Consider the following 27,128-nt stretch of genomic DNA (forward strand, 5'->3'; position numbering starts at 1 on the left):
ATCAAACTTGAGATTCTCTGTTACAGTTATACCTGAAGAAGGTATAAGATGAGATTTTGCATTTTAATTCCTCTTGCATTAAGCATATGCCTAGGAAACAAAATGCACGGGATGATATATTATCATATCAAAACTAGCAAGTGTCAATCCCAGGAGTGGTAATCGAATCTTGATATAAGAGGTACTCTTAGAACCTTCCGTTAGCATTTTTGGTGTCATGATTTCACACTCTAGTAATCAAGATACTTGGTTACACTTTTTGCATGTATCTAGAGCATGAGATTTTACCCCGTAATTTTAGAGAAGCTGAAAAATTACAGATAAAAGTAACTAATTACACCATGATTAATGGTCAGTTGTATAAAAGGGACATTTTGTAAGCCCTACTAAAATGCTTGACACCCCAACAAACAATGTACGTTGATGAGCGGATAATTTGTACCCTTTTTGGCATTGTTTTTAGTATGTTTTTAGTAGTTTTAGTTAAGTTCTTAGTATATTTTTATTAGTTTTTAGTTAAAATTCACTTTTCTGGACTTTACTATGAGTTTGTGTGTTTTTCTGTGATTTCAGGTATTTTCTGGCTGAAATTGAGGGATCTGAGCAAAAATCTGATCCAGAGACTCAAAAGGACTGCAGATGCTGTTGGATTCTGACCTCCCTACACTCGAAGTGAATTTTCTGGAGCTACAGAAGCCCAATTGGCGTGCTCTCAACGGCGTTGGAAAGTAGACATCCTGGGCTTTCCAGCAATATATGATACTCCATACTTTGTCCAAGATTTGATGGCCCAAACCGGCGTTCAAAGTCACCTACAGAAATTCCAGCGTTAAACGCCGGAACTGGCACCTAAATGGGAGTTAAACGCCCAAACTGGCATAAAAGCTGGCGTTTAACTCCAAGAAGAGTCTCTACACAAAATTGCTTCATTGCTCAGCCCAAGCACACACCAAGTGGGCCCGGAAGTGGATTTTTATGTCATTTACTCATCTCTGTACACCCTAGGCTACTAGTTTCTTATAAATAGGACCTCTTACTATTGTATTTTCATCTTGGTTCTTCTGGTTCCCTCTCTGGGGCCGAAACCAATGATCACACTATCACTTATGTATTTTCAACGGTGGAGTTTCTACACACCATAGATTAAGGTGTGGAGCTCTGCTGTACCTCGAGTATTAATGCAATTACTATTGTTCTTCTATTCAATTCCGCTTGTTCTTTGTCCAAGATATTCATTTGCACCCAAGAACATGATGAATGTGATGATTATGTGACGCTCATCATCATTCTCACTCATGAACAAAGTGACTGACAACCACTCTTGTTCTACAAGCAAACGAGGCTCTAGTGTTTATCTCTTGGATTCTTTAACCGGAATCTTCGTGGTATAGGCAAGAACTGATGGCGGCATTCAAGAGAATCCGGAAGGTCTAACCTTGTCTGTGGTATTCTGAGTAGGATTCAATGATTGAATGACTGTGACGTGCTTCAAACTCCTAGCAGGCGGGGCGTTAGTGACAGACGCAAAAGAATCGATGGATTTTATTCCGGCCTGACCGAGAACCGACAGCTGAATTCCGCGTGCTGTGATAGAGCATTTGCAATCGTTTTCACTGAGAGGATGGGAGGTAGCCATTGACAACGGTGAAACCCTACACAAGCTTGCCATGGAAAGGAGTAAGAAGGATTGGATGAAGACAGTAGGAAAGCAGAGAGACGGAAGGGAAGGCATCTTCATACGCTTATCTGAAGTTCCTACCAATGAATTACATAAGTACCTCTATCTTTATCTTTATGCTTTATTCGTATATCACTATACCCATTTGAGTTTGCCTGACTAAGATTTACAAGGTGACCATAGCTTGCTTCATACCGACAATCTCCGTGGGATCGACCCTTGCTCACGCAAGGTATTACTTGGACGACCCAGTGCACTTGCTGGTTAGTTGTGCAAAGTTGTGTAGTGATCACAATTTCGCGCACCAAGTTTTTGGCGCCGTTGCCGGGGATTGTTCAAGTTTTGAGCAAGCTCTTTGTCCGGTAACATCAGTGCCAAAATCCGGCAACAGCACCAAGTTTTTGGCGCCGTTGCCGGGGATTGTTTTGTGTATGGACAACTGACGGTTCATCTTGTTGCTTAGATTAGGTATTTTTTCTTCAGAGTTCTTAAGAATGAATTCTAGTGTTTCAAGGTGATGTTCTTATCATCACCAAAGCTGATTGATCTTCATCAATTTAGCTCTTGAATGCAATGTCCTGCTGAAGCTTGGCTAGCCATGTCTAATTCCTTTAGACTGAAGCTTTAGACTAACATTGCATGATTCCTGGAATTCTCATTAAGAATTTTGATACCTTTATTTTCTTTCCATATAATTTTCGAAAAAAAAGCACAAAAAAATTACAAAATCATAAAAACCAAAAATATTTTATGTTTCTTGTTTGAGTCTAGTGTCTCATCTTAAGTTTGGTGTCAATTGCATGCATTCATTCATGTGTCTTAAGGATCTTCAAGTAATTCTTGATTATTTCTTACTCTGATCTTTGAATTCTCTGGACTTGAGTGTTTTGTGTGTCTCATATGCATTCTCATTAGTGTCAGTAGTATACAAACTGCTAAGTTTGGTGTCTTGCATGCATTGTTATTTGATTTTAGTTGCATTTTGATTATAAAAAAATCCAAAAATATTTTTAATTTGTGTCTTTTCAAGTCAATAATACAGAGAATTGAAGATTCAGAACATGCAGCAGAGGAATTACACAGAAAAAGCTGGGCGTTCAAAACGCCCAGTGAAGAAGGACAGACTGGCATTTAAACGCCAGCCAGGGTACCTGGTTGGGCGTTTAACGCCCAAAAGGGTATAGTTTTGGGCGTTAAACGCCAGAATGTGCACCATTCTGGGCGTTTAACGCCAGGATGGCACAAGGGGGAGGATTTTGTTTTCAAATCAATTTTTTTTTCAAGTTTTCAAAGTTTTTCAAAATCAAATCTTTTTCAAATCATATCTTTTCAATCAAATGTTTTCAAAATCAATTTCTTTCCTTTTTCAAAGATACTTGCTAACAATTAATGATTTGATTGAACATTTCAAGTATGTTGCCTTTTCTGTTGAGAAAGGTTTAATGTTTGAATCATATCTTTTCTTGATAGCCAAGTTATTAATTTTTAAAATCAAATCTTTTTAAAATGTTTTTCAAATCATATCTTTTTAAAATTGTTTTCAAATCATATCTTTTTTTTAAAATTGTTTTCAAATCATATCTTCTCAATCACATCTTTTTAAAACCAATCATATCTTCTTAACCACATCTTTTTCAAAGTAGTTTTCAATCAAATCTTTTTAACTTCTAATTTCAAAATCTTTTTCAAAAATTACTTGATCTCTTTCCCACTATTGTTTTTCGAAAATCAATTAAGTGTTTTTCAAAATGTTTTCAAAATCTTTTACTTAATTTTCGAAAATTACTTCCCTTCTTCCCACATCCTTCTATTTATGGACTAACACTATTCCTTAATGCAAAATTCGAACTCCATCTTCTTTGATAAGTTCGAATTTTCTACTTCTGTCTTCTATCTTTCTTCTTCCTCTGACACCTCAAGGAATCTCTATACTGTGACATAGAGGATTCCATATTTTCTTGTTCTCTTCTCTTTCATATGAGCAGGAGCAGAGACAAAGGCATTCTTGTTGAAGCTGACCCTGAACCTGAAAGGACCTTGAAGCGAAAGCTAAGAGAAGCTAAGGCACAACTCTCTGTTGAGGACCTGACCGAATTCTTCAAAGAAGAAGACATGGCAGCCGAAAACAACAACAATGCCAACAATGCAAGGAAGGTGCTGGGTGACTTTACTGCACCTACTCCCGACTTCTATGGGAGAAGCATCTCTATCCCTGCCATTGGAGCAAACAACTTTGAGCTTAAGCCTCAATTAGTTTCTCTAATGCAACAGAATTGTAAGTTCCATGGACTTCCATTGGAAGATCCTCATCAGTTTTTAGCTGAATTCTTGCAAATCTGTGACACAGTCAAGACTAATGGGGTTGACCCTGAGGTCTATAGACTGATGCTATTCCCTTTTGCTGTAAGAGACAGAGCTAGAATATGGTTGGACTCTCAACCTAAAGAAAGCCTGGACTCTTGGGAAAAGCTAGTCAATGCCTTCTTGGCAAAGTTCTTTCCACCTCAAAAATTGAGTAAGCTTAGAGTGGAAGTCCAAACCTTCAGACAAAAAGATGGTGAATCCCTCTATGAAGCTTGGGAAAGATACAAACAATTGATCAGAAAGTGTCCCTCAGACATGCTTTCTGAATGGAGCATCATAGGTATTTTCTATGATGGTCTCTCTGAACTATCCAAGATGTCTTTGGATAGCTTTGCTGGAGGATCTCTTCTTCTGAAGAAGACGCCTACAGAGGCTTAAGAGCTAATTGAAATGGTTGCGAATAACCAATTCATGTACACTTCTGAAAGGAATCCTGTGAACAATGGGACTAGTCAGAAGAAAGGAGTTCTTGAGATTGATACTCTGAATGCCATACTGGCTCAGAATAAAATATTGACTCAACAAGTCAATTTGATTTCTCAAAGTCTGTCTGGAATGTAAAATGCACCAAGCAGTACTAAGGATGCTTCATCTGAAGAAGAAGCTTATGATCCTGAGAACCCTTCAATGGAAGAGGTGAATTACCTAGGAGAACCCTATGGAAACACCTATAATTCTTCATGGAGAAATCACCCAAATTTCTCATGGAAGAATCAAGAAAGACCTCAACAAGGTTTTAACAACAATAATGGTGGAAGAAACAGGTTTAGCAATGGCAAGTCTTTTCCATCATCTTCTCAGCAACAGACAGAGCATTCTAAGCAGAACCCCTCTGACTTAGCAACTATGGTCTCTGATCTAATCAAAACCACTCAAAGTTTCATGATTGAAACAAGGTCCTCCATTAGGAATTTGGAGGCACAAGTGGGACAGCTGAGCAAGAAATTTACTGAACTCCCTCCTAGTACTCTCCCAAGCAACACAGAAGAAAATCCAAAAGGAGAGTGCAAGGCCATCAACATGGCCGAATTTGGAGAGAAAGGAGAGGAAGTGAACGCCACTGAGGAAGACCTCAGTGGGCGTGCACTGACCTCCATTGAGTTCCCCAATGAGGAACCATGGAAATCTGAGGCTCAAAATGAGACCATAGAGATTCCATTGGACTTACTTCTGCCTTTCATGAGCTCTGATGAGTACTCTTCCTCTGAAGAGGATGAGTATGTCACTGAAGAGCAAGTTGCTAAATACCTTGGAGCAATCATGAAGCTAAATGACAAGTTATTTGGAAATGAGACTTGGGAGAATGAACCTCCTTTGCTCACCAAAGAACTAGATGACTTGTCTAGGCAGAAATTACCTCAAAAGAGACAAGATCCTGGGAAGTTTTCAATACCTTGTACTATAGGCACCATGACCTTCAAGAAGGCCTTGTGTGACTTAGGGTCAAGTGTAAACCTCATGCCCCTCTCTGTAATGGAGAAGCTAGGGATCTTTGAGGTGCAAGCTGCAAAAATCTCACTAGAGATGGCAGACAACTCAAGAAAACAAGCCTATGGACTTGTAGAGGATGTTCTGGTTAAAGTTGAAGACCATTACATCCCTACTGATTTCATAGTCCTAGAGACTGGGAAGTGCATGGATGAATCCATCATCCTTGGTAGACCCTTCCTAGCCACAGCAAAGACTGTGATTGATGTTGATAGAGGAGAGTTGATCATTCAAGTGAATGAAGAATCCTTGGTGTTTAAGGCCCAAGGATATCCCTCTATCACCATGGAGAAGAAGCATGAAGAGCTTCTTTCAAAGCAGAGCCAAACAGAGCCCCCACAGTCAAACTCTAAGTTTGGTGTTGGGAGGCCACAACCAAACTCTAAGTTTGGTGTTGAACCCCCACATTCAAACTCTAAGTTTGGTGTTGGGAGGTCCCAACATGGCTCTAAGTATCTGTGAGGCTCCATGAGAGTCCTCTGTCAAGCTAATGACATTAAAGAAGCGCTTGTTGGGAGGCAACCCAATGTTTTATAATTAACTATTTTCTTTTGTTATTTTATGTCTTTTGTAGGTTGATGATCATAAGAAGTCACAAAATTAATGAAAAAAGTAAAAACAGAATGAAAAACAGGAAGAAAAACAGCACACCCTAGAGGACGCACCTACTGGCGTTTAAACGCCAGTGAGGTTAGCTGTTGGGCGTTTAACGCCCAGTCTGGCACCATTCTGGGCGTTTAACGCCAGAAAGGGGCACCAGACTGGCGTTAAACGCCAGAAAAGGGCAAGAACCTGGCGTTAAACGCCAGGAATGGGCACCAGCCCGGCGTTTAACGCCAGAAAAGGCACAAAACGTGATTTTGCATGCCATTTGGTGCAGGGATGACTTTTTCTTGACACCTCAGGATATGTGGATCCCACAGGATCCCCACATACCCTACCACTCTCTCTCTTCTTCACCAATCACCTCAACACCTCTTCCCCAAAAAAACCCCTCACCTATCAAATCCCTTCTTTCTCTTCACCACTCACATCCATCCTTCATAAAACCCCACCTACCCCACCATTCAAATTCAAACCACTTCCCCACCCAAACCCACCCTCAAATGGCCGAACATCCCTCTCCCTCTCTCCTATATAAACCCTCCTTCACTCCTTCATTTTCACACACCTTAAACACCATATCTCTCCCCTTGGCCGAATACAAAGCCATTCCCTTTCTCCTCATTTCTTCTTCTTCTACTCTCTTCTTTCTTCTTTTGCTCGAGGACGAGCAAACATTTTAAGTTTGGTGTGGTAAAAGCGTTGCTTTTTCGTTTTTCCATAACCATTTATGGCATCCAAGGCCGGAGAAACCTCTAGAAAGAGGAAAGGGAAGGCAAAAACTTCCACCTCCGAGTCATGGGAGATGGAGAGATTCATCTCAAGGGTGCATCAAGACCACTTCTACGAAGTTGTGGCCTTGAAGAAGGTGATCCCCGAGGTCCCTTTTTCACTCAAAAAGGGTGAATATCCGGAGATCCGACATGAGATCCGAAGAAGAGGTTGGGAAGTCCTTACCAACCCCATTCAACAAGTCGGAATCTTGATGGTTCAAGAGTTCTATGCCAATGCATGGATCACCAAGAACCATGACCAAAGTGTGAACCCAAATCCAAAGAATTATCTTACTATGGTTCGGGGGAAATACTTGGATTTTAGTCCGGAGAATGTGAGGTTGGCGTTCAACTTGCCTATGATGCAAGAAGATGAACATCCTTACACTAGAAGGGTCAACTTTGATCAAAGGTTGGACCAAGTCCTCACAGTCATATGTGAAGAGGGCGCCCAATGGAAGAGAGATTCAAGAGGAAAGCCGGTTCAATTGAGAAGGCATGACCTCAAGCCCGTGGCTAGAGGATGGTTAGAGTTTATACAACGCTCAATCATTCCCACTAGCAACCGGTCCGAAGTTACCATAGACCGGGCTATCATGATCCATAGCATCATGATTGGAGAAGAAATAGAGGTTCATGAGGTTATAGCCCAAGAACTCTACAAGGTGGCGGACAAGTCCTCTACCTTGGCAAGGTTAGCCTTTCCTCATCTCATTTGTCACCTCTGTTATTCAGTAGGAGTTGACATAGAGGGAGACATCCCCATTGATGAAGACAAGCCCATCACTAAGAAAAGGATGGAGCACACAAGAGACCCCACTCATCATGAGATCCCTGAGATGCCTCAAGGGATGTACTTTCCTCCACAAAACTATTGGAAGCAACTAAACACCTCCCTAGGAGAGTTGAGTTCCAACATGGGACAACTAAGGGTGGAGCATCAAGAACACTCCATCATCCTCCATCAAATTAGAGAAGATCAAAGAATCATGAGAGAGGAGCAACAAAGACAAGGAAGAGACATTGAGGAGCTCAAGCACTCCATAGGATCTTCAAGAGGAAGAAAGAGCCGCCATCACTAAGGTGGACCCGTTCTTTAATCTCCTTGTTCTTTATTTTCTGTTTTTCGAATTTTAGTGCTTATGTTTATCCATGTTTGTGTCTTGTGATCATTAGTGTCTTAGTGTCTATGCCTTAAAGTTATGAATGTCCTATGAATCCATCACCTTTCTTAAATGAAAAATGTTTTTATTACAAAAGAACAAGAAGTACAGGATTTCGAATTCATCTTTAAAACTAGCTTAATTAATTTGATGTGGTGACAATACTTTTTGTTTTCTGAATGTATGCTTGAACAGTGCATATGTCTTTTGAATTTGTTGTTCATGAATGTTAAAATTGTTGGCTCTTGAAGGAATGATGAAAAAGGAGACATGTTACTGAGGATCTGAAAAATCATAAAAATGATTCTTGAAGCAAGAAAAAGCAGTGAATACAAAAAAAAAAAAAGAAGGAGAAAAACGAAAAAAAAAAAGAGAAAGAGAAAAAGAAAGAAAAAGAAAGAAATAAAGTTGTGATCCAAGGCAAAAAGAGTGTGCTTAAGAACCCTGGACACCTCTAATTGGGGACTCTAGCAAAGCTGAGTCACAATCTGAAAAGGTTCACCCAATTATGTGTCTGTGGCATGTATGTATCCGGTGGTAATACTGGAAGACAGAGTGCTTTGGGCCACGGCCAAGACTCAATAAGTAGCTGTGTTCAAGAATCATCATACTTAACTAAGAGAATCAATAACACTATCTGGATTCTGAGTTCCTAAAGAAGCCAATCATTCTGAACCTCAGAGGATAAAGTGAGATGCCAAAACTGTTTGGAGGCAAAAAGCTACTAGTCCCGCTCATCTAATTTGGAGCTAAGTTTCATTGATAATTTGGAGTCTATAGTATATTCTCTTCTTTTTATCTTATTTGATTTTCAGTTGCTTGAGGACAAGCAACAATTTAAGTTTGGTGTTGTGATGAGCGGATAATTTGTACCCTTTTTGGCATTGTTTTTAGTATGTTTTTAGTAGTTTTAGTTAAGTTCTTAGTATATTTTTATTAGTTTTTAGTTAAAATTCACTTTTCTGGACTTTACTATGAGTTTGTGTGTTTTTCTGTGATTTCAGGTATTTTCTGGCTGAAATTGAGGGATCTGAACAAAAATCTGATCCAGAGACTCAAAAGGACTGCAGATGCTGTTGGATTCTGACCTCCCTGCACTCGAAGTGGATTTTCTGGAGCTACAGAAGTCCAATTGGCGCGCTCTCAACGACGTTGGAAAGTAGACATCCTGGGCTTTCCAGCAATATATGATAGTCCATACTTTGCCCAAGATTTGATGGCCCAAACCGGCGTTCAAAGTCACCTACAGAAATTCCAGCGTTAAACGCCGGAACTGGCACCTAAATGGGAGTTAAACGCCCAAACTGGCATAAAAGCTGGCGTTTAACTCCAAGAAGAGTCTCTACACGAAATTGCTTCATTGCTCAGCCCAAGCACACACCAAGTGGGCCCGGAAGTGGATTTTTATGTCATTTACTCATCTCTGTACACCCTAGGCTACTAGTTTCTTATAAATAGGACCTCTTACTATTGTATTTTCATCTTGGTTCTTCTGGTTCCCTCTCTGGGGCCGAAACCAATGATCACACTATCACTTATGTATTTTCAACGGTGGAGTTTCTACACACCATAGATTAAGGTGTGGAGCTCTGCTGTACCTCGAGTATTAATGCAATTACTATTGTTCTTCTATTCAATTCCGCTTGTTCTTTGTCCAAGATATTCATTTGCACCCAAGAACATGATGAATGTGATGATTATGTGACGCTCATCATCATTCTCACTAATGAACAAAGTGACTGACAACCACTCTTGTTCTACAAGCAAACGAGGCTCTAGTGTTTATCTCTTGGATTCTTTAACCGGAATCTTCGTGGTATAGGCAAGAACTGATGGCGGCATTCAAGAGAATCCGGAAGGTCTAACCTTGTCTGTGGTATTCTGAGTAGGATTCAATGATTGAATGACTGTGACATGCTTCAAACTCCTAGCAGGCGGGGCGTTAGTGACAGACGCAAAAGAATCGATGGATTTTATTCCGGCCTGACCGAGAACCGATAGCTGAATTCCGCGTGCTGTGATAGAGCATTTGCAATCGTTTTCACTGAGAGGATGGGAGGTAGCCATTGACAACGGTGAAACCCTACACAAGCTTGCCATGGAAAGGAGTAAGAAGGATTGGATGAAGACAGTAGGAAAGCAGAGAGACGGAAGGGAAGGCATCTTCATACGCTTATCTGAAGTTCCTACCAATGAATTACATAAGTACCTCTATCTTTATCTTTATGCTTTATTCGTATATCACTATACCCATTTGAGTTTGCCTGACTAAGATTTACAAGGTGACCATAGCTTGCTTCATACCGACAATCTCCGTGGGATCGACCCTTGCTCACGCAAGGTATTACTTGGACGACCCAGTACACTTGCTGGTTAGTTGTGCAAAGTTGTGTAGTGATCACAATTTCACGCACCATACGTGTTGCAGGAGATTCATAAAATATATTGTGGCCATCATATAGGAGAAAATCGTTGATTCAGAAAATCGTCAGAGCTGAATATTACTGGCCAACCGTCATAAAGGATGCAATGGAGTATGTGAAGAAGTCTCAAAAGTGTCATCTGCATGAAACTCTTCATCAAGCCCCATCTCAGAAACTCGTCTCCGTCATATGCCAATTAGTCCAATTACAAAAGCAACAACTAAGAAAATAAAAGAAGGTTTTGTAAACATGACTAAATCATTTGTTTAGGAAATGCATCAAGAATTGGACAAGACAATGGTTAACGATTATGAAAAACCAAACATCTTATTATTTACAAGTTATATTGAAGACTCTCATTAGTCAAGTTGAATCAAATAAACATCACTTTTAGTATTTATTTTAAGACTTATTTTATGTTTATTTTATTTTATTTTGTTTTGTTTGTTTTAGGCCAAATTATAATTTGATCCTTTTTTATTTTAGTAAATTTATGAGTTAAAATTTTAAACCTAAAAAATATAAAAAACTTCTAAAATTTAGTAGCTACTTTTTCTTTAGTTTTTTATGAATGAATTTTTTTTGAGTTTTTGTAAAAAAATTAGATGTAAACAAGAAAAACAAAGTGATTTTTTTAACTGTCACATAAAAAAAATTAAATTATAATAAAAAAATCTCTTACTTTAATTTTTCCATCTTATTCTAAATTCTGTTCCGTATCATTACCACTCAATCAAAACTTTTGTATCTTCACCAAAACAATTAAGAAGAAAATATGAGGAGAACGCAGGGAAATTGGGCCAAATAAAAGAAGTTGTGGCCCATAGAAAAAAGCCCATGTGTGAGTGTGTATGTAAAAAAAAAAAAAATACTTCATAATCTGTCATTGTACATTGTAGTTCTTCAGAGTTCTGGCGTTGAGTTGCAGCCGGCAGGGAGGCTCGAAGCTGCTCAGATGCGTTGGGAGAGGGGGTTTTTGGGGCGGGTGTATGGGTCGGGTTTCTGGATGGGTTAGGATTCTGTTTCTATTTGTTGGGTTTAACCGCCCATAAAGACACCGACTAATTAAACTACAGTTAGGGTTTTAGTTTATAGCTACATTGAAGAAGGAAACGAAATTTTAGAGAGATTAGTTAGGGTTTTTAGTATTTTGTTGATAAAAAAGGGACTCGTTTTTCGGTTCATGGACCGCTTGCGTCCCCGCAACCGACCCCTCTTTTCTGGATTTACAAATTCCGAGGTATTATCATCCTTTGCATTCAATTTTTGAGTTTGTTTTTATCTTTTGAGCTCGTTTGAGATGGAATAGATAGGAGTTTAAGGGAATTTACTGATAAGTGGAGTTATTATTAGGAATCAGAAACAGCATTGATTGTGGAAACAAGGTTTTCTATTCTGTAGATTAGAGTATTGGGTTTGAATGTGTGATTTGCAAACAGATTGAGAAATTGGAGAGATTGGTAAGGGAGGCAAGAGAAAAATCGTTGGATAAGGAGTTTTGCCATAAGCTTGCTATAGCCTTCAAGTGAGTTTCACTTGTTTCAGTTATTGTTTAGTTTTATCTTAAGTTAAAGAATTTGTGTTTCAAAATGTCGTGTGTTTTGTGCAGCCGCTCTGCTGGCCGTGCCGGAAAACCTGCAGTTAGATGGACTGAGGTTCACACATTTTCTTAGTTGATGAATTTTTGTTTCTGATATCGTTTCTTTCTTTATTAATCCTTTATTTTGGGGGGAGATTTCAGATACAAAGTTGGTTTGAGGATAGGCTCCAAGACTTACCAGATGACCCTAATAATGGATTGATGATTCCCAAAGACCCTGAATGTAATAAGGAAGGTGAGCTCTCTTGAATGCCTAAGGTTCTTAGTGTAGCTTGTAGCTTGTGCTTGTAGCCGATGTAGTTTCTGTTAAGATTTTTTTTTTTTTGACTATTTTATTGCTTTAAAATGTCTCATAAAAACTGAAATTTGGTTAGTTGCAGTGGAAATGGATTGTGACTTAAAGCAAGCTTTACCTAAAATGTTAGTGATTTGAACACTGGATTTCTTTGCTTTAGGGAAGACTTTGTCTGATAATTATGTCCGGCCTGAAGTTTATGACTATTCCAGAAACCAAAAGAAAATGTCTCACGTGAAACGTGTTAATAAAACTTTTATGTTAAGGCTGCTTTATGATCCTAGGATGATCTTCAGTAGAAGGAAACAATGAGACTGAAAGCGACAAAGTAATTGGTAGCAATGAAGGAAATATGAAAACTTGACATGGCCCATTATGGGCTAATATGGATTCTTTTTCTTTTTCTGTCGTTACCTGTTATACTTAGCTTGTGGTTACAAAAATTTGGTGTCAGCCTGTGAATTATAATATAAAGCATGAATTTGCATTGTTAGATTGTACCTGAAAGGATTGCTTTGCAGGAGAAATTGTTAGAGACTTATCAGAATTGGAATTCGAAGCAAAGTCATCCAAAGATGGAGCGTGGTGAGAACATATGTGGTATTGCAGTTAATCTGACGTTAACAACTGTGGTGGGCCCAATTCATTAATCATGCAGTGTCCAGTAACTAATTTCTTGCCTATCCACTTGTGGGTAGTTTATTTTTAAATGTTCAGTTGAACTTCTCAAGCTGAAAATTGAAATTGAAAAGAAAAGAATGATATTTATATGGATAATGATTGGTGTTCAATACATTTTGTTACTGGTATCATTAAGTTTGTACAATTTGCAATCTTCTGTGTGTATTGACAAACATGCACGTATATTTGAGACAATTAGTGTTTCATTCTATTACGCAATGTCCACAAGTTTAATTTGCCCATATCAAATATAATTTTTACAGGTACGATGTTGAGACGTTTCTAGCTCACAGATTTAACAGTAATGGGGAAGCTGTAAGACATGATTGTCGTAATTATGTTCAATGCATACTTCTGCAAAATCTAATATTTGATTGATCAGTTTACACACATTATCTTGCCATCTGATACAACTCTGCCCTTTGTTAAAAGGAAGTGCTTGTCAGATTTATTGGGTTCGGGGGTGATGAAGATGAATGGGTCACTATGAAAAATTCAGTTAGGAAACGTTCTATTCCCTTGGAAAACACAGAATGTTGCAACCTGAATGTTGGAGACCATGTGCTGTGCTTCCAGGTAATTTAATCTGAATTTTAGATTACCAAAAAGTGTTCCTACAACAAAACATAACTTGCATTATAACTTTGAAAGTTTCAATTGGAATTCAGGAGAGGAAAGATCAAGCAATTTACTATGATGCTCACATTCTAGAGATCCAAAGGAGAATACATGATATAAGAGGATGCAGGTGTCAGATTTTGGTTCGGTATGATCATGACAACAGTGAGGTGGGAACTTTTTTTTTTTCCTGCATATGTTTGTCACCATTTTGTGTGTGATAGAAGTAGAATGCAATTTACATTTTGAATTTTCAGGAATCTGTTCGGTTAAGAAGACTTTGCAGAAGACCAAGATCTTAGGTGTATCAAATACCAATTCACTTTTGACAACTAATATCTTATTAAGGGTCAGTTTGGATTGGCTTTCGAAAAAAGTACTTATTTTTTTCATCTTTTTTAAAAAGATATTTTTTAATTGACAAAAACGATTTTACATTTGAATAGGCTTTTTTTAAAAAATATTTGAAATATTAAAAATGTCTTTTGCTTTTGTTTTTTGTTTTAACTCAAAAAAGCCAATCCAAACCAATACTAAGTTGGTTGGAAACTGTTTACATTCTGTCACTGTTGAGTTGAGCTTGTAGATGCGAGTGGAAGTGAACGAGCTGGACTGTTTCTTCTTGAACTCATCCCAATTAAACTAATATAAGAACATTCAATATATGTAAAAATATTGTAGTCATTTTTTGGTTTGTCTTAAATGTCATCTATAAGGATACAATTTTATTTTATTTTTTTAAATTGCACAAGATAAGAATTCTAAGTTTATAATAATATTACATGTAAAAATAATCTTTTTAATTTAGTGTCTAGATAGCATTTAACAAAAATGTTGGGAATTAATCAAATTACAGGTTTCTCCAAATTCTAACAAAATTGGTATTCTTAAATGGTGTCTAATACGGTGATTGTTCTATATCCAATATCCTACCAAAGTACCAATCATATGACTGCTAAGTTATTAAGTTTTCGTTTATTCCATCCAAAATTAGTATATTTAATTACGTTTTTTCTAACTTGATTGTTGTTGAGTGCTTGATTAATCAAGCATTCATATTCTAGCATTCATGTTGAAAATACAGAGAAATAATCAGTTGAACTTTGTCAATGTTCATCTGGTTACTAAATAATCCCACCCATCTTGATCTAGATTCAATTTTGTTATGGGGATGAAAAATTCATTAGAAAATTATTTTCCAACTGAAAATTCTTAAGGGCGATGCTATTAGTATAATTAGCATAGCCATATTAATTACTTAATTAGCATTCTCAATAATTGATACAAAGCGATGCAGTGTAATGTAGCCCACAGAAATAGAAGTTGATTATTTTGCAAGAATATTAATGTTTAAACTAATCCATCTTAAATTATTAGTACAAAGTAGTACTATTGTACTAATTTACCAAAAGTGTCATGCTGTTAGTACCAATTGTAACTGCCATTTGAAAAATATTTGTTTTGACCATCATTTTTTACTGAGTGGTAGATAGTTACCTTATCCAAAGTCTGACGCCGCAATATGTGGTGGGTTCATAAAGGTGCAAGAATTTGGCCTCGGAAAAATTGTAGCTTTTGCAAGAGACGTTGCAGTTGCAGATAGAAGATGATGCCCACCGTTTTGGCAGATCGATGGTCCATAGAAAATGCAATTTAATTATTTATTTATTTGGTGCGGTGCAGTGCAGGGGCAGAAACAAAACAGCTACCCATGATGTTTGGTTAAATTCAAAAATGGTATTTTCCTCATCAATGTTGGGCACCTGGTTTCAACATTCAACAAAGGACAATATATTCAGAACTTGCATGCACCTCATTGGCATATACTCTCCATTCTCGTTCCCTTGCCACCGCCAATTAATGTGGGATTCCTCTCTCCCACTATATACACCCATTCTAACCAATTATCACCCCCTTTTTTTTACCATTCTATGGATGCTACTCCTTCCGTCAACAAAATCTTAAACATTTCTTTGATTTAAGTGGCTTCATATAAATAAGAAAGTGGTTATATTAGAAAATTTTATGACCTATAATAATAAATCGTATGAGTCTCTGTCTTGAGTGTATTTCTGTAAGTATCAAACCTTTTTTTCACCTTTATATTCTATTAATCAGTGGTCTAATAGTTAACTCACTAGTCTCTTCAGTAAGTATTGAAAATTTGAATTTCGTTTTGTATATTGGTCAATAATAAATTCTTAAATAGAGTTTAGATTCACAACGATTAGTCTTGACATGTTAGATTTGAAGATACCACGAAATAAAAAAATAATGAATTTGAGGAAGCTACAAATGAAATAAGCTAGCAAAACATGGGACGAATACACATTAAATTTGAAAAGAAAAGTGTTGGTTTCTTAAGTGGATTTGGGGCAGTCGTGGGTTAATAAACGAATTTTGTCCTTTAAACGCGACCCTGCATTGACGTCTCTGTTGTCAATGGTCTCCTCAACTCTTACCGTCTTTTGAAGGACGCAAGGGCCATAGCCAATTTAGCCTTAAGTCCCAATATTTCAGTAAACTAAAGTAATTAGCATTGCAACACACTTGCCAAGTCCAAGGACAAATCACAATTGACCAAAAGAGAAACCAAATGGTAGAATAACAATATATATCTATGACATGAAAAACAAGTACTTTTCAACGGTTTTTAATTTTAAATTTTTTTTAGACAAATTAATCCTTTTATAAAATTTTGATGAGAAATTAAACAAATTTGTAGGTAAAGTTTGTAGGATTAGAGGAAATGGAAAACACAAGAGTTGAATATATACAATAATCTCTCATCATATCTTGGTGATGACTAACTAACTCATACAGACTATTACAATTTTATTTTCTTTTTCTAAAAAGGAAAAAAAAAAAGCAAAGGAAATGAAATCAAGTAAATTTTTCTTGAGACTTAGTAGACAAGCGTTTCAAGAACTCGTAGGTAGTGATCATGGTTGTAGCAGACATGGACATTGAAGCCCACCTTGGAGCCAAGCCTCTGTAACAAGCTAAAAGACCACCTTCCTTAACCAAGTTCCTTATGGTTTGACCAAAAGTCAACGGCCTCCTTCTTCCATTGTCGTCCGCATCCAAAACCTGCAACCTGGTCTTGATGGTGTCAAGCGGCATTGTGACAATCGCCGACACCCCACTTGCGACAACCGCACTCAAACCTTGCACTCCAAGCATGGCCCTTGAGTCAGGCCTAAAATTATTGCTGCTATTGTCACACATGTAACAACCAAATGCACTCCATATAACTCTATGCACCATTGAATATGAAGTCCACCAAACTGCATTCGAAGGCGCGTATGTTAATATCGAAATACCGAATCCTCTGTAGAACCCTCTCGCTCCATCAGCACACAGAATCTTCCTGAAAGCATCAATGCCGTTCCTGTAATTCTCTGAGTTGAGGTTTCTCAGCATGCTGTTGTTGCTACCGCCATTGCTGCTGCTGCATCCTTGAACCATGAGTCTCTGGCTCACAACATCGATTGGGGTCCACACGAGTTGCGCCGCCATGGCAGAGGTAACACCTGCGGCGGCGTTAGACATGGCGGCGGCTGTGGTGTCGGAGAAACCCAATTCGATGAGGCCGGTTCCGACATTGCTCTTTGTGACTTCGAGTGCCGCCATGTAGAGTGCGCGAGCTGGGATAGTTCCCATCAGAGAAGTTCCGAAACCTTTGTAGAAGCCTCTGAAACCTTCGTAGCGCATAATGGCGCAGGACATGTTCAGGCACGAGTATTTTGCAGAAGAAACTTGCTGCCGAGTTTTCAGGACAACCATGGGGTAAAGTGCGGCGGACACGCCGGAGAATAAGGCGGCGCCGAGGAAGAAGAACTTGGACTTGTCGAGCATGTGCCAGTCTATCTCTGCCGGAAGATGAATCTCCGGCGACGAAGAATCGTCCTCTGCGGTTCTCAAACTCATCTTCGCCACTTTGAACAACGAACCAACTCACCAAGCACCAACCGCTTCGGCAGAACAACACCCTCCTCCTCTGGAGCTGTTTTTTTTTTTTTCAAAAAGAATAGATTTTTAGGGTTTCTAATTCTAGTAGAGGACACAAGAAGAAATGGGGAAAAACAGCAGAGTGCTGAGATTAAAGAAAGGGCAGAATTTGGGGCGGCGGATCAGAGAAAAAAGGTCAAATAATGAGGGATTTTGTTACTGGTATGTATAGGAAACTATGGGCGTTAGTAGCAGACACGGCATGGCGGCGGTTTTGGTTGAAGTGGTGGTGGTGGTTGCTGAAACAGTAAAACCTAGTAAGGGGAATTTTCAGAGGTGTGGCGGGGTCGTACAGAAGAGAGTGTGAAGGATGGGACATCGAAGAAAAAGAAAAAGGAGGAGGAGAAGAAGTGTGAGGGTTTTGCGGATCATGGAAGAAACGGACACGTGTCGGTTGCCATATCGGTGAGCCCTTTTTGGGAATTATGGTTTTATCTGTGTAGTGTGTCTGTGTGTACTGTTTTGGGAAATGGGGTTCGGGAATCAAAGCATGGCAAATAAGAGGAACGTGGTCACTCACACTTACTTAACACACATGACTCATCACTACTCCCATTACTCAATTTTATTACGTTTAGCTGTGTAATTAACGTGACCCAATCTTCACGTGAATTTAATTAATTTAATTAAATTTTTATCTAATAACTCTCGATTATCAATTTCATGTAAATTTGACTATTAATTTCACGTAAATTTAACTGCACTTAAATTTTTACTATCAACCTTCTATTACTTTACTATTATAATCATGATCTATAACACTTAAATCACCTGGCCTGGTGGGCCCATCATCCAAAACAAACAGCAACAACTTGGAGGCTGAGGCACATCGTTCTTTGTTTGATGTAATTCTATCAAAATTGTATTAGTTGAGTTGCTTAATTTCCTGGATTTGAACTCACTGTTACTGTGGTGGTGTGCTAAATTGTGTGTCTTGTTTATTAATGGATAAAATCTTTTGATGCGGTAAAAAATAGAAGCGAAAATCTCTTCCGTCTTATCCATATATCATACGAGAAGGAAAACATCTTCCAACACAACCGTCGACTTAAATCACTAAACAACAAAAGGCGAAGGTTACAAAACTATGCCTTGTCCGTATTATTCCGCACCTTGTAAGTTAAGCAGCATATTCAATATTCAAGTAATAATATCTCTATTATTATTTATATATTTTTTATCATATAAAAAACATATCTTTTTTTACTATTTTCATTAACAACTTCCAATACTAAAAATAAAAAATATTAAATATACATATTTTTTAAATATATTTATATAGGTGCAGTATGTGATGACAAAGCCAATGCGGTGGCTAAAATAGCTAAAAACGTGGCATTATCTCCTTTTGACATTTGGATATATTTTATTGTGTTGTTTGTTATTGTAATAGTCTTAGAAAATAATAAATACATTAATCTAATTGAATAAAGTTACTACTTTTGATTAATATTAACAAAGAAAAAAAAACAAATTTTTTTTATAAAATATGGCTAATATAGTGGTTAGAATGGTTAAAGACGTTGTATTTATCTCATTTTAATATCTGAATACATTTTTTTGCGTCCACCATCATTGTGATATCTTAGAAAATTATAAAAATATTAATCTAATTGGGTAAAGTTGTTACTTTTAATTAATATTTTCAAAGGAGAAATAAAAATAAACAAGTTTTTTTTTTTAATGAAACATGACCAGTGTAGTGGCTATAATGGTTAGAGATGTAGCATTTATCTCCTTTTAACACCTAAATACATTTTGTTATATTGGCCGTCATTGTAATAGCCTTAGAAAATGGTAAATACATTAATCTAAGTGGGTAAACTTGCTACATTTGATTAACATTATCAGAGGAGAAGAAAAATAAATAAGTTTTTTTTTATAAAACATGGCCAGTGTGGTGACTAGAATGGTTAGACACGTGACATTTATCTCTTTTTGACACCTGATAGATTTTGTTGTACTGACCGTCATTGTGATAGTTTTAAAAGGTGGTAAATGCATTAATTTAATTGGGTAAAGTTTATACCTTTTATTAACATTATTAAAGAAGAAAAAAAATAAACAAGTCTTTTTTATGAAACATGACGAATGTGGTGACAAAAATGGTTAGAGACGTGGCATTTATCTCCTTTTGACACATGGATGTATTTTGTTATGCTGGCCATCATTGTGATAGTCCTAGAAAGTGGTAAATACATTAATCTAAGTGGATAAAGTTGAGACCTTTGATTAACATTAACAAAGAAGAAGAAAAATAAATAAGTCTTTTTTATGAAACATGACTAGTATGGTGACAAGAATGGTTAGAGACGTGGCATTTATCTTCTTTTGACACTTGAATGCATTTTATTGTGCTGACTGTCATTTATTAGTCTTAGAAAGTGGTAAATGCATTAATCTAACTAGGTAAAATTGCTACCTTTGATTAACATTATTAGAAAAGAAGAAAAATAAACAAGTTTTTTTATGAAACATGGCCAGTGTGGTGACTAAAATGGTTAGAGACGTGACATTTATCTCTTTTTGACACCTAATAGATTTTATTGTGTTGACCATCATTGTGATAGTCTTAGAAAATGATAAATGCATTAATCTAATTGGGTAAAGTTGATACATTTGATTAACATTATCAGAGAAGAAGAAAAATAAATAAGTCTTTGTTATGAAACATGGCCAGTGTAGTGGCTTGAATGGTTAGAGATGTGGCATTTATCTCCTTTTGACAACTAGATGCATTTTGTTATGCTAACCGTCATTGTGATAGTTTTAAAAAGTGGTAAATGTATTAATCTAACTGGGTAAACTTGCTACCTTTGATTAACATTATCAGAGGAGAAGAAAAATAAACAAGTTTTTTTATGAAACATAGTTAGTGTGGTGACTAAAATGGTTAGAGACGTGACATTTATCTCTTTTTGACACTTGTTATATTTTGTTGTACTGGTCGTTATTGTGATAGTCTTAAAAAGTGGTAAATGCATTAATCTAATTGGGTAAAGTTGATACCTTTGATTAATATTATCAGAGAATAAGAAAAATAAACAAATCTTTTTTATGAAACATGGCCAATGTGGTGGTTAGAATGGTTGAAGACGTCGCATTTATCTCCTTTTGACACCTGAATGTATTTTGTTGTGCTGACCATCATTGTGATAGTCTTAAAAAAATGGTAAATACATCAATCTAATTAGGTAAAATTGCTACATTTGATTAACATTATTAGAGAAAAAAATAAACAAATTTTTTTATGAAACATGGCCAATGTGGTGATTAAAATTGTTAGAGATGATATATTTTTCTCTTTTTCACACATGATAGATTTTGTTGTGCTGACCGTTATTGTGGTAGTCTTAGAAAGTGGTAAATGAATTAATCTAACTGGGTAAAGTTGCTATCTTTAATTAACATTATCAGAGAAAAAGAAAAATAAACAAGTCTATTTTATGAAACATGACCAATGTGGTGGCCAAAATGGTTAGAGACATAGCATTTATCTCCTTTTGACACCTGGATGTATTTGGTTGTGCTGACCTTTATTGTGATAGTCTTGAAAAATGATAAATACATCAATCTAACTAGGTAAAATTGCTACCTTTGATTAACATTATCAGAGAAGAAGAAAAATAAATAAGTTTTTTTATGAAACATGGCCAGTGTGGTGACTAAAATTGTTAGAGATGTGACATTTTTCTCTTTTTGCCATCTAATAGATTTTGTTGTGACATAGTCCAAGTACTAGGGATGAAATCACTCATCCCAAAAATTTAAATTGATTTTGGAGTTCACCAAGAATCAAACTTTTAACCTTTCGGATATAGAATTTTTAATATCATGTCATGATATTACTCATCCCAAAAGCTTCAGCTGATGGGAAAAGGTAACACTAATGATTATATCTCTAATACTCCCTAAACTTCCATTGTACACATTGTACAAATATTTCATTAGCTCCCTATACTAAACTGGAGAAAGGATTTGTGTATTATTGAGTGTATTCAAGTCGCCTAGAATGATACAACATAGAACGGTATTTATAGGTGCTAAGAGAATCGAAATAATAAAGACGTAATATCTTATAATAAATATTCAGATATGCTAAATAATGCTAATTGATTCTAATTGATCATAATTATATTCTAACATCCCTCCTCAAACTCAAGTGACAACTTGAGTTTGAAACATATTTAAAACAACGAAATAAAGAGAGAAAAAAAACTGCATAAACTGGAGAAACGGGCGAAGACGAAACTGCCAGAAAGAAGCGCAGATGGAACTGTCGCTTGTCTGAAGGAAGCGCAGACGGAACTGCCGCTATTTGAAGGAAGTGCAGACAGAACTGCCAGAAAGAAACGCGGACAAAACTGCCACAAGAAAATACAGACGAAAGGCAAACGGAATTGTCACGAGAAAATACAGACGGTACTGCCACGAGATAACACAAATGAAACTGTTATGAGAGAACACAGATGGAACTGCCACGGGAGAACGCAGACGAAACTGCCACGAGAGAACGCAGACAGAACTGCCGAAAGAGAGCGAAAACTATATGATTTCTTCATGAGAATAGGTAAGTAGTGGATGATAATGGTGTTTGATCATTTGACTCGAAAAAAACACAAGACAGAGAAAATAGGCTAGTCGGTGAAGTGAAAAAAGCATAAAAGGAGTGACAATAGGGAAAGAAGAATGACATAGAAAAAAAGATACAAAAATTATGGTAATTTTAACGCAAGAAAAACAACTTATCCTCTTCAAGGAGGATACCATAGCTCTGATACCATGTTAGAAACAAGAGACTAAACTGGAAAAAGGATTTGTGTATTATTGAGTGTATTCAAGTCGCCTAGAATGATACAACATAGAATAGTATTTATAGGTGATAAGAGAATCGAAATAATAAAGACGTAATATCCTATAATAAATATTCAGATATGCTAAATAATGCTAATTGATTCTAATTGATCCTAATTATATTCTAACAGTGCTGACCGTCATTATGATAGTCTTAGAAAATAGTAAATGCATTAATCTAACCGAATAAAGTTGCTACCTTTGATTAAGATTACCAGAGGAGAAGGAAAATAAACAATTTTTTTTTTATGAAACATGGTTAATATGGTGGCTAGAATGGTTAGAGACAAGACATTTATCTCTTTTTGACATTGGATGCATTTTTTTGTGTTGATAATCATTGTGATGTCTTAGAAAATGGTAAATACATTAATCTAACTGGATAAATTTATTACCTTTAGTTAACATTATCAGAGGAGAAGAAAAAATAAACAAATTTTTTTATGAAACATGGCAAGTGTGGTGGCTAGAATAGTTAGAGGCGTAGCATTTATCTTTTTTTGACATCTAGATGCATTTTATTGTGCTAATCGTCATTGTGATCGTCTTAGAAAATGATAAATGTATTAACTTACCGCATAAAGTTGCTACCTTTTATTAACATTACTAGAGGAGAAGAAAAATAAATAATTTTTTCATAAAACATGTCCAATGTAGTGGCTAGAGTGGTTAGGGATGTGATATTTATTTTTTTTTTACACCTAGATGCATTTGTTGTGCTGACTATCATTGTGATATCTTAAAAAATGATAAATACATTAATCTAACTAAGTAAAGTTGCTGCTTTTAATTAATATTATCAGAGGAGAAGAAAAATAAACAAATTTTTTATGAAACATAAATTTAAAGTAAATTAAAATTTTGAAGGGAATATTGAGGATAAACACTATGACAGCTGAAAGAAGGATTTCATAAAATTATTGTTATGGCAGTTTAGAGACACATTGGAGTATTCGGATCGTGCACGGTTGTCACTTTAGTGTTTTTATTTGTAATTTGGCAATGTTATGAAGCTTTGCGATCGACACCGATTAAGGGTGGAGATTCAATTGTGAATATGAAGATTGAGCCTTTAATATCGCGGTATTATTGAGAAGTTTAGGCTGTGGCAAATTGGTGGTTGAAGATTCTTTTAGAGAAAAAATCTAAAACAGCCCCTGATAATTACCTCAAAAGATAACGAGATCCTTAACAAAAAAAATATCAACCTGACTCCTGAGCTTTATTTTTATGGGACGGATTAGTCCCTGTACCAAAAAAAGTCAATGTTATTTTTTTTTTTTTGCACATAAGCTAATCAATCTTAAAAAAATATTAGAGGCCGGATTTGATGTTTTTTATTTTAGGCTCGTTGTCCTTTTGAGATAATTATCAAGAGCCAAATAGAGTATTTACTCATTCTTTTACGATTAAGTCAGATTCTATTGTAACAAAAGATTGAGTCCGAAAATTTTAATAGTATTAAAAAATACAATGTTTCGTTTTAAGGATAATGAATTTAATAGATGACATTTGAATTTTCTTTTATTAGAGTTGTGTTGTTTTCAGATAAAAATGACTTAGCAATTTTATTTCAATTAACTCCATTAATAAATATTTCTATATATCAATTTTTTACGGTCAACCAACATGTAATTATCAAGAACTACCAAAAATTTAGCCACTAAAAAAGTAATCATTTATGTATTCACATTATATCTCATTTTCATTATGAACGAAATAAGTAATATTACATAACTGGATAAAGACCTCTCACATTATGAGTTTTGGTAAATAAAATATTTAACTTATTTATTTAAATAAAAAATCCAAAACCAAGGCTGAATAAATAAATAAAGCTTTAATTCTTTCTTTTCTTTTTTATTTCCGGTATGTGGGCCAAATTCACTACTCACTCTTGGGGTACCATTCATTTTTTAAACTCCTCTTGGACGTGTACATTAGTACCTCAGTTTATGGCTTTAGTATTTCACTAGATAAATGAAACGAACCATTCTTTGTCCAAATATTTGGGCTATTGCAATTCCTTCCTAAGAAAATGGGCTAGCCTTTATCATGGACTATATTAATTTTTTGACGTATAAAATATTATTTTAATTTTTAATATTTTATTTTAATTCTAAAAATTTTAAATAAATTTAATGTTATTATACTTTTAAATTTAATATAAATAATTAATAAAGTGAATGACGTGAGTATTAATAACATTTTTAATTAAATTATATCTTTTTATTTTTGTTAATTACAGAAATATAATTAAAATTTTTTTGACATACTTTCTCTCTTCATTCTTTTTTTACTCTAAAATCTAAAAAAAAATTTAATTGATCATCATTAGAAAATCAATTTTATTTACATATTCAAATTAAATTCAAATATTATTATATTTTTAATATATTAATTATTCGTGTCAAATTTAATAATAAAATAATATTAAATTTGTTTAAAATTTTTTAAAATTAAAATAAAATATTAAAAGTATTAAAAATTAAAATAATATTTTATACGTCAAAAAACTAATATAGTCCATGATAAGGCCTAGCCCATTTTCTTATAATTAATTAAAAATAAAAATTAAAAAATAGTAGAGCAAGAACGAAGGCAAAAAAGGTAGCATCTTTTAATAGGATGTGTTAAAGTGTGTGTAAGTTGTAGGAGAGAAAAAAAATTGGGTGAGTGATATTTAATTTAGATAAAAGTTTAGGTACTATTAATTTCAGGTAAAGTTAGTATGTGTTTGGATTATCGTTTGTAAACGAAAATTTGTATAGAATTGATTTTGTAAAAGTGATTTTGATAAAAAAATAAGTTAGTATTAATGTGGTTTATATTTGATAATTTTTATTTAAAATGGATTATAGTAAACTAAATATTGTTTGGATTATATTATTCAAAATCACTTTTAGATAAAAAATTATAGAAAATGACATAAATTTAAATAATTATTTTATGTTATCTTATAATTTATTTTAAATATTTAAATAAATTTTAATATTTTTTTAGTATTCTCAGTATTCTTTAGTACTCTAATAGAATTAATAGAATTATAATACAAAGTAAAAAAATATTCCATACAAAAAAAAATAACAATAACAGTAAAAGAATTCATATAAAAAAATAGAAATTTTATAAAAAATAATATGCATAAGAAAATATTAAAAAGATATATTATAAAAAAGAAAACAATAAATATATGAATAATAAAGGACATAATTAGTATATAAAACATAAAGTTCAACCCAACATGAAAAACTGAACGAAAAAATTAGAATTTTTAGCTTTTGATAAACGTGGGTTGAAGATAAAAATCACTTCTACGTTTACAGAATAAAAATATTGCCAAACATAAAGATAAAAGCGTTCAAGTTGCTCAAACAAACTTCTTTTTTTTCAATGCAATTCAAACACACTCTTAATGATTAATAAATATTAAATAATATTTATCTAAAAAATTTTAATTATCAATTTTAGATCAAGTTAAATTTAAATTTTTACCTTTATTTTAACAGTATTTGAAAAAGAATACGGCATACGCTGGAAGGTTCAAGAGTGTTCTTGGGCAGAGCATTCTAGACACCACTTGACACCACTTTTCCGATCCTCACAGCTCACACTCTCCTTAGAACTCTCACGTACCTTGTTTTCTTCATCATTTATCTATAAATATCGTTTAATTTCATCCAAAACTAAACGAACGTGACAAAATAAGATTAGCTGAGGGTTGCATTGCAAGCAAAGCCATAATAATGGACTTGAGGAAGATGAGTTGGGACACCCCAATATTCTCAATCTTGGAAGACATGCTCGACTTCGCGGAAGAACAACCCGAAAGAGAGAGAGGCGGCAACAAGAACAGCAACCCTTCGAGGGCATACGTGAGAGACGCGAAGGCGATGGCGGCGACGCCGGCGGACGTGGTGGAGTACCCGAACAGGTACGTGTTCGTGGTGGACATGCCGGGGATCAAGGCGTCCGAGATAAAGGTGCAGGTTGAGAACGAAAACGTTTTGGTGGTGAGCGGTGAGAGGAAGAAGCGGGAGCAACAAGATGAAGGGGTGAAGTACTTGAGCATGGAGAGAAGGGTTGGCAAGTTCTTGAGGAAATTCTCTATCCCTGACAACGCTAACAAGGATACCATTTCTGCTCTTTGTACTGACGGCGTGCTCACCGTAACCGTCGAAAAGCTTCCGCCGCCGGAACCCAAGAAGGCCAAGACCATTGAGGTCAAGTCTGTTTAATCGACTAATCAACAAATAAAGATTTCATGCATGTATGTGTCTGAAGTCAATTTTATGTAAAATTAATAATTAAGAGTTATTAAATAATTTAAATAATTTAATTAAATTTTTATTTGTTGATTTTTAGTTATTAATTACTGTAGCTGAGTTTTTACCCTTATTATTACCTCCACAATGGTTTCTTCATGGTGACTGGTTAATATATGGTGTGATCTTAGCTTTCAGGATGATGTGTTTTTTAAAGAATGTAACGGTTTTGTTGTAAATTATTTATAATATAATTAAAGATTTTCATTTCAAGTAACGCATTGCAAGCAATTCTTGTTACTCTTATATTTA

At 35.4% G+C, this 27,128-nt stretch overlaps 3 protein-coding genes and 1 non-coding gene across 4 annotated transcripts; 2 read left to right on the forward strand and 2 right to left on the reverse strand.

Annotated features, from left to right (window-relative positions):
- Positions 1-4,195: 4,195 nt before the first annotated feature.
- On the reverse strand, positions 4,196-4,303 carry LOC130947127 (small nucleolar RNA R71). Its single transcript, XR_009072536.1, has one exon. It is a non-coding gene; the product is annotated as a small nucleolar RNA R71 (small nucleolar RNA).
- Positions 4,304-11,396: 7,093 nt separating this feature from the next.
- Positions 11,397-14,469, forward strand: LOC130943586 (protein SAWADEE HOMEODOMAIN HOMOLOG 1-like). Its single transcript, XM_057871521.1, has 9 exons — positions 11,397-11,732; positions 11,932-12,017; positions 12,102-12,147; positions 12,234-12,327; positions 12,909-12,972; positions 13,332-13,383; positions 13,501-13,644; positions 13,737-13,856; positions 13,944-14,469. Exons 1-9 carry the CDS (start codon positions 11,676-11,678, stop codon positions 13,986-13,988), a joined length of 708 nt encoding a protein of 235 aa, XP_057727504.1. The 5' UTR covers positions 11,397-11,675; the 3' UTR covers positions 13,989-14,469.
- A 1,967-nt stretch (positions 14,470-16,436) lies between these two features.
- Positions 16,437-18,000, reverse strand: LOC130944970 (uncharacterized). Its single transcript, XM_057873590.1, has one exon. It carries the CDS (start codon positions 17,614-17,616, stop codon positions 16,570-16,572), a length of 1,047 nt encoding a protein of 348 aa, XP_057729573.1. The 5' UTR covers positions 17,617-18,000; the 3' UTR covers positions 16,437-16,569.
- Positions 18,001-26,208: 8,208 nt separating this feature from the next.
- Positions 26,209-26,789, forward strand: LOC130946790 (17.7 kDa class II heat shock protein-like). Its single transcript, XM_057875635.1, has one exon. The coding sequence runs from the start codon at positions 26,298-26,300 to the stop codon at positions 26,787-26,789; it is 492 nt and encodes a 163-aa protein (XP_057731618.1). The 5' UTR covers positions 26,209-26,297.
- The last annotated feature ends 339 nt before the right edge of the window (positions 26,790-27,128 follow it).

The sequence above is a fragment of the Arachis stenosperma genome, chromosome 8, assembly GCF_014773155.1.
Source record: "Arachis stenosperma cultivar V10309 chromosome 8, arast.V10309.gnm1.PFL2, whole genome shotgun sequence".
Lineage (NCBI taxonomy): Eukaryota > Viridiplantae > Streptophyta > Magnoliopsida > Fabales > Fabaceae > Arachis > Arachis stenosperma.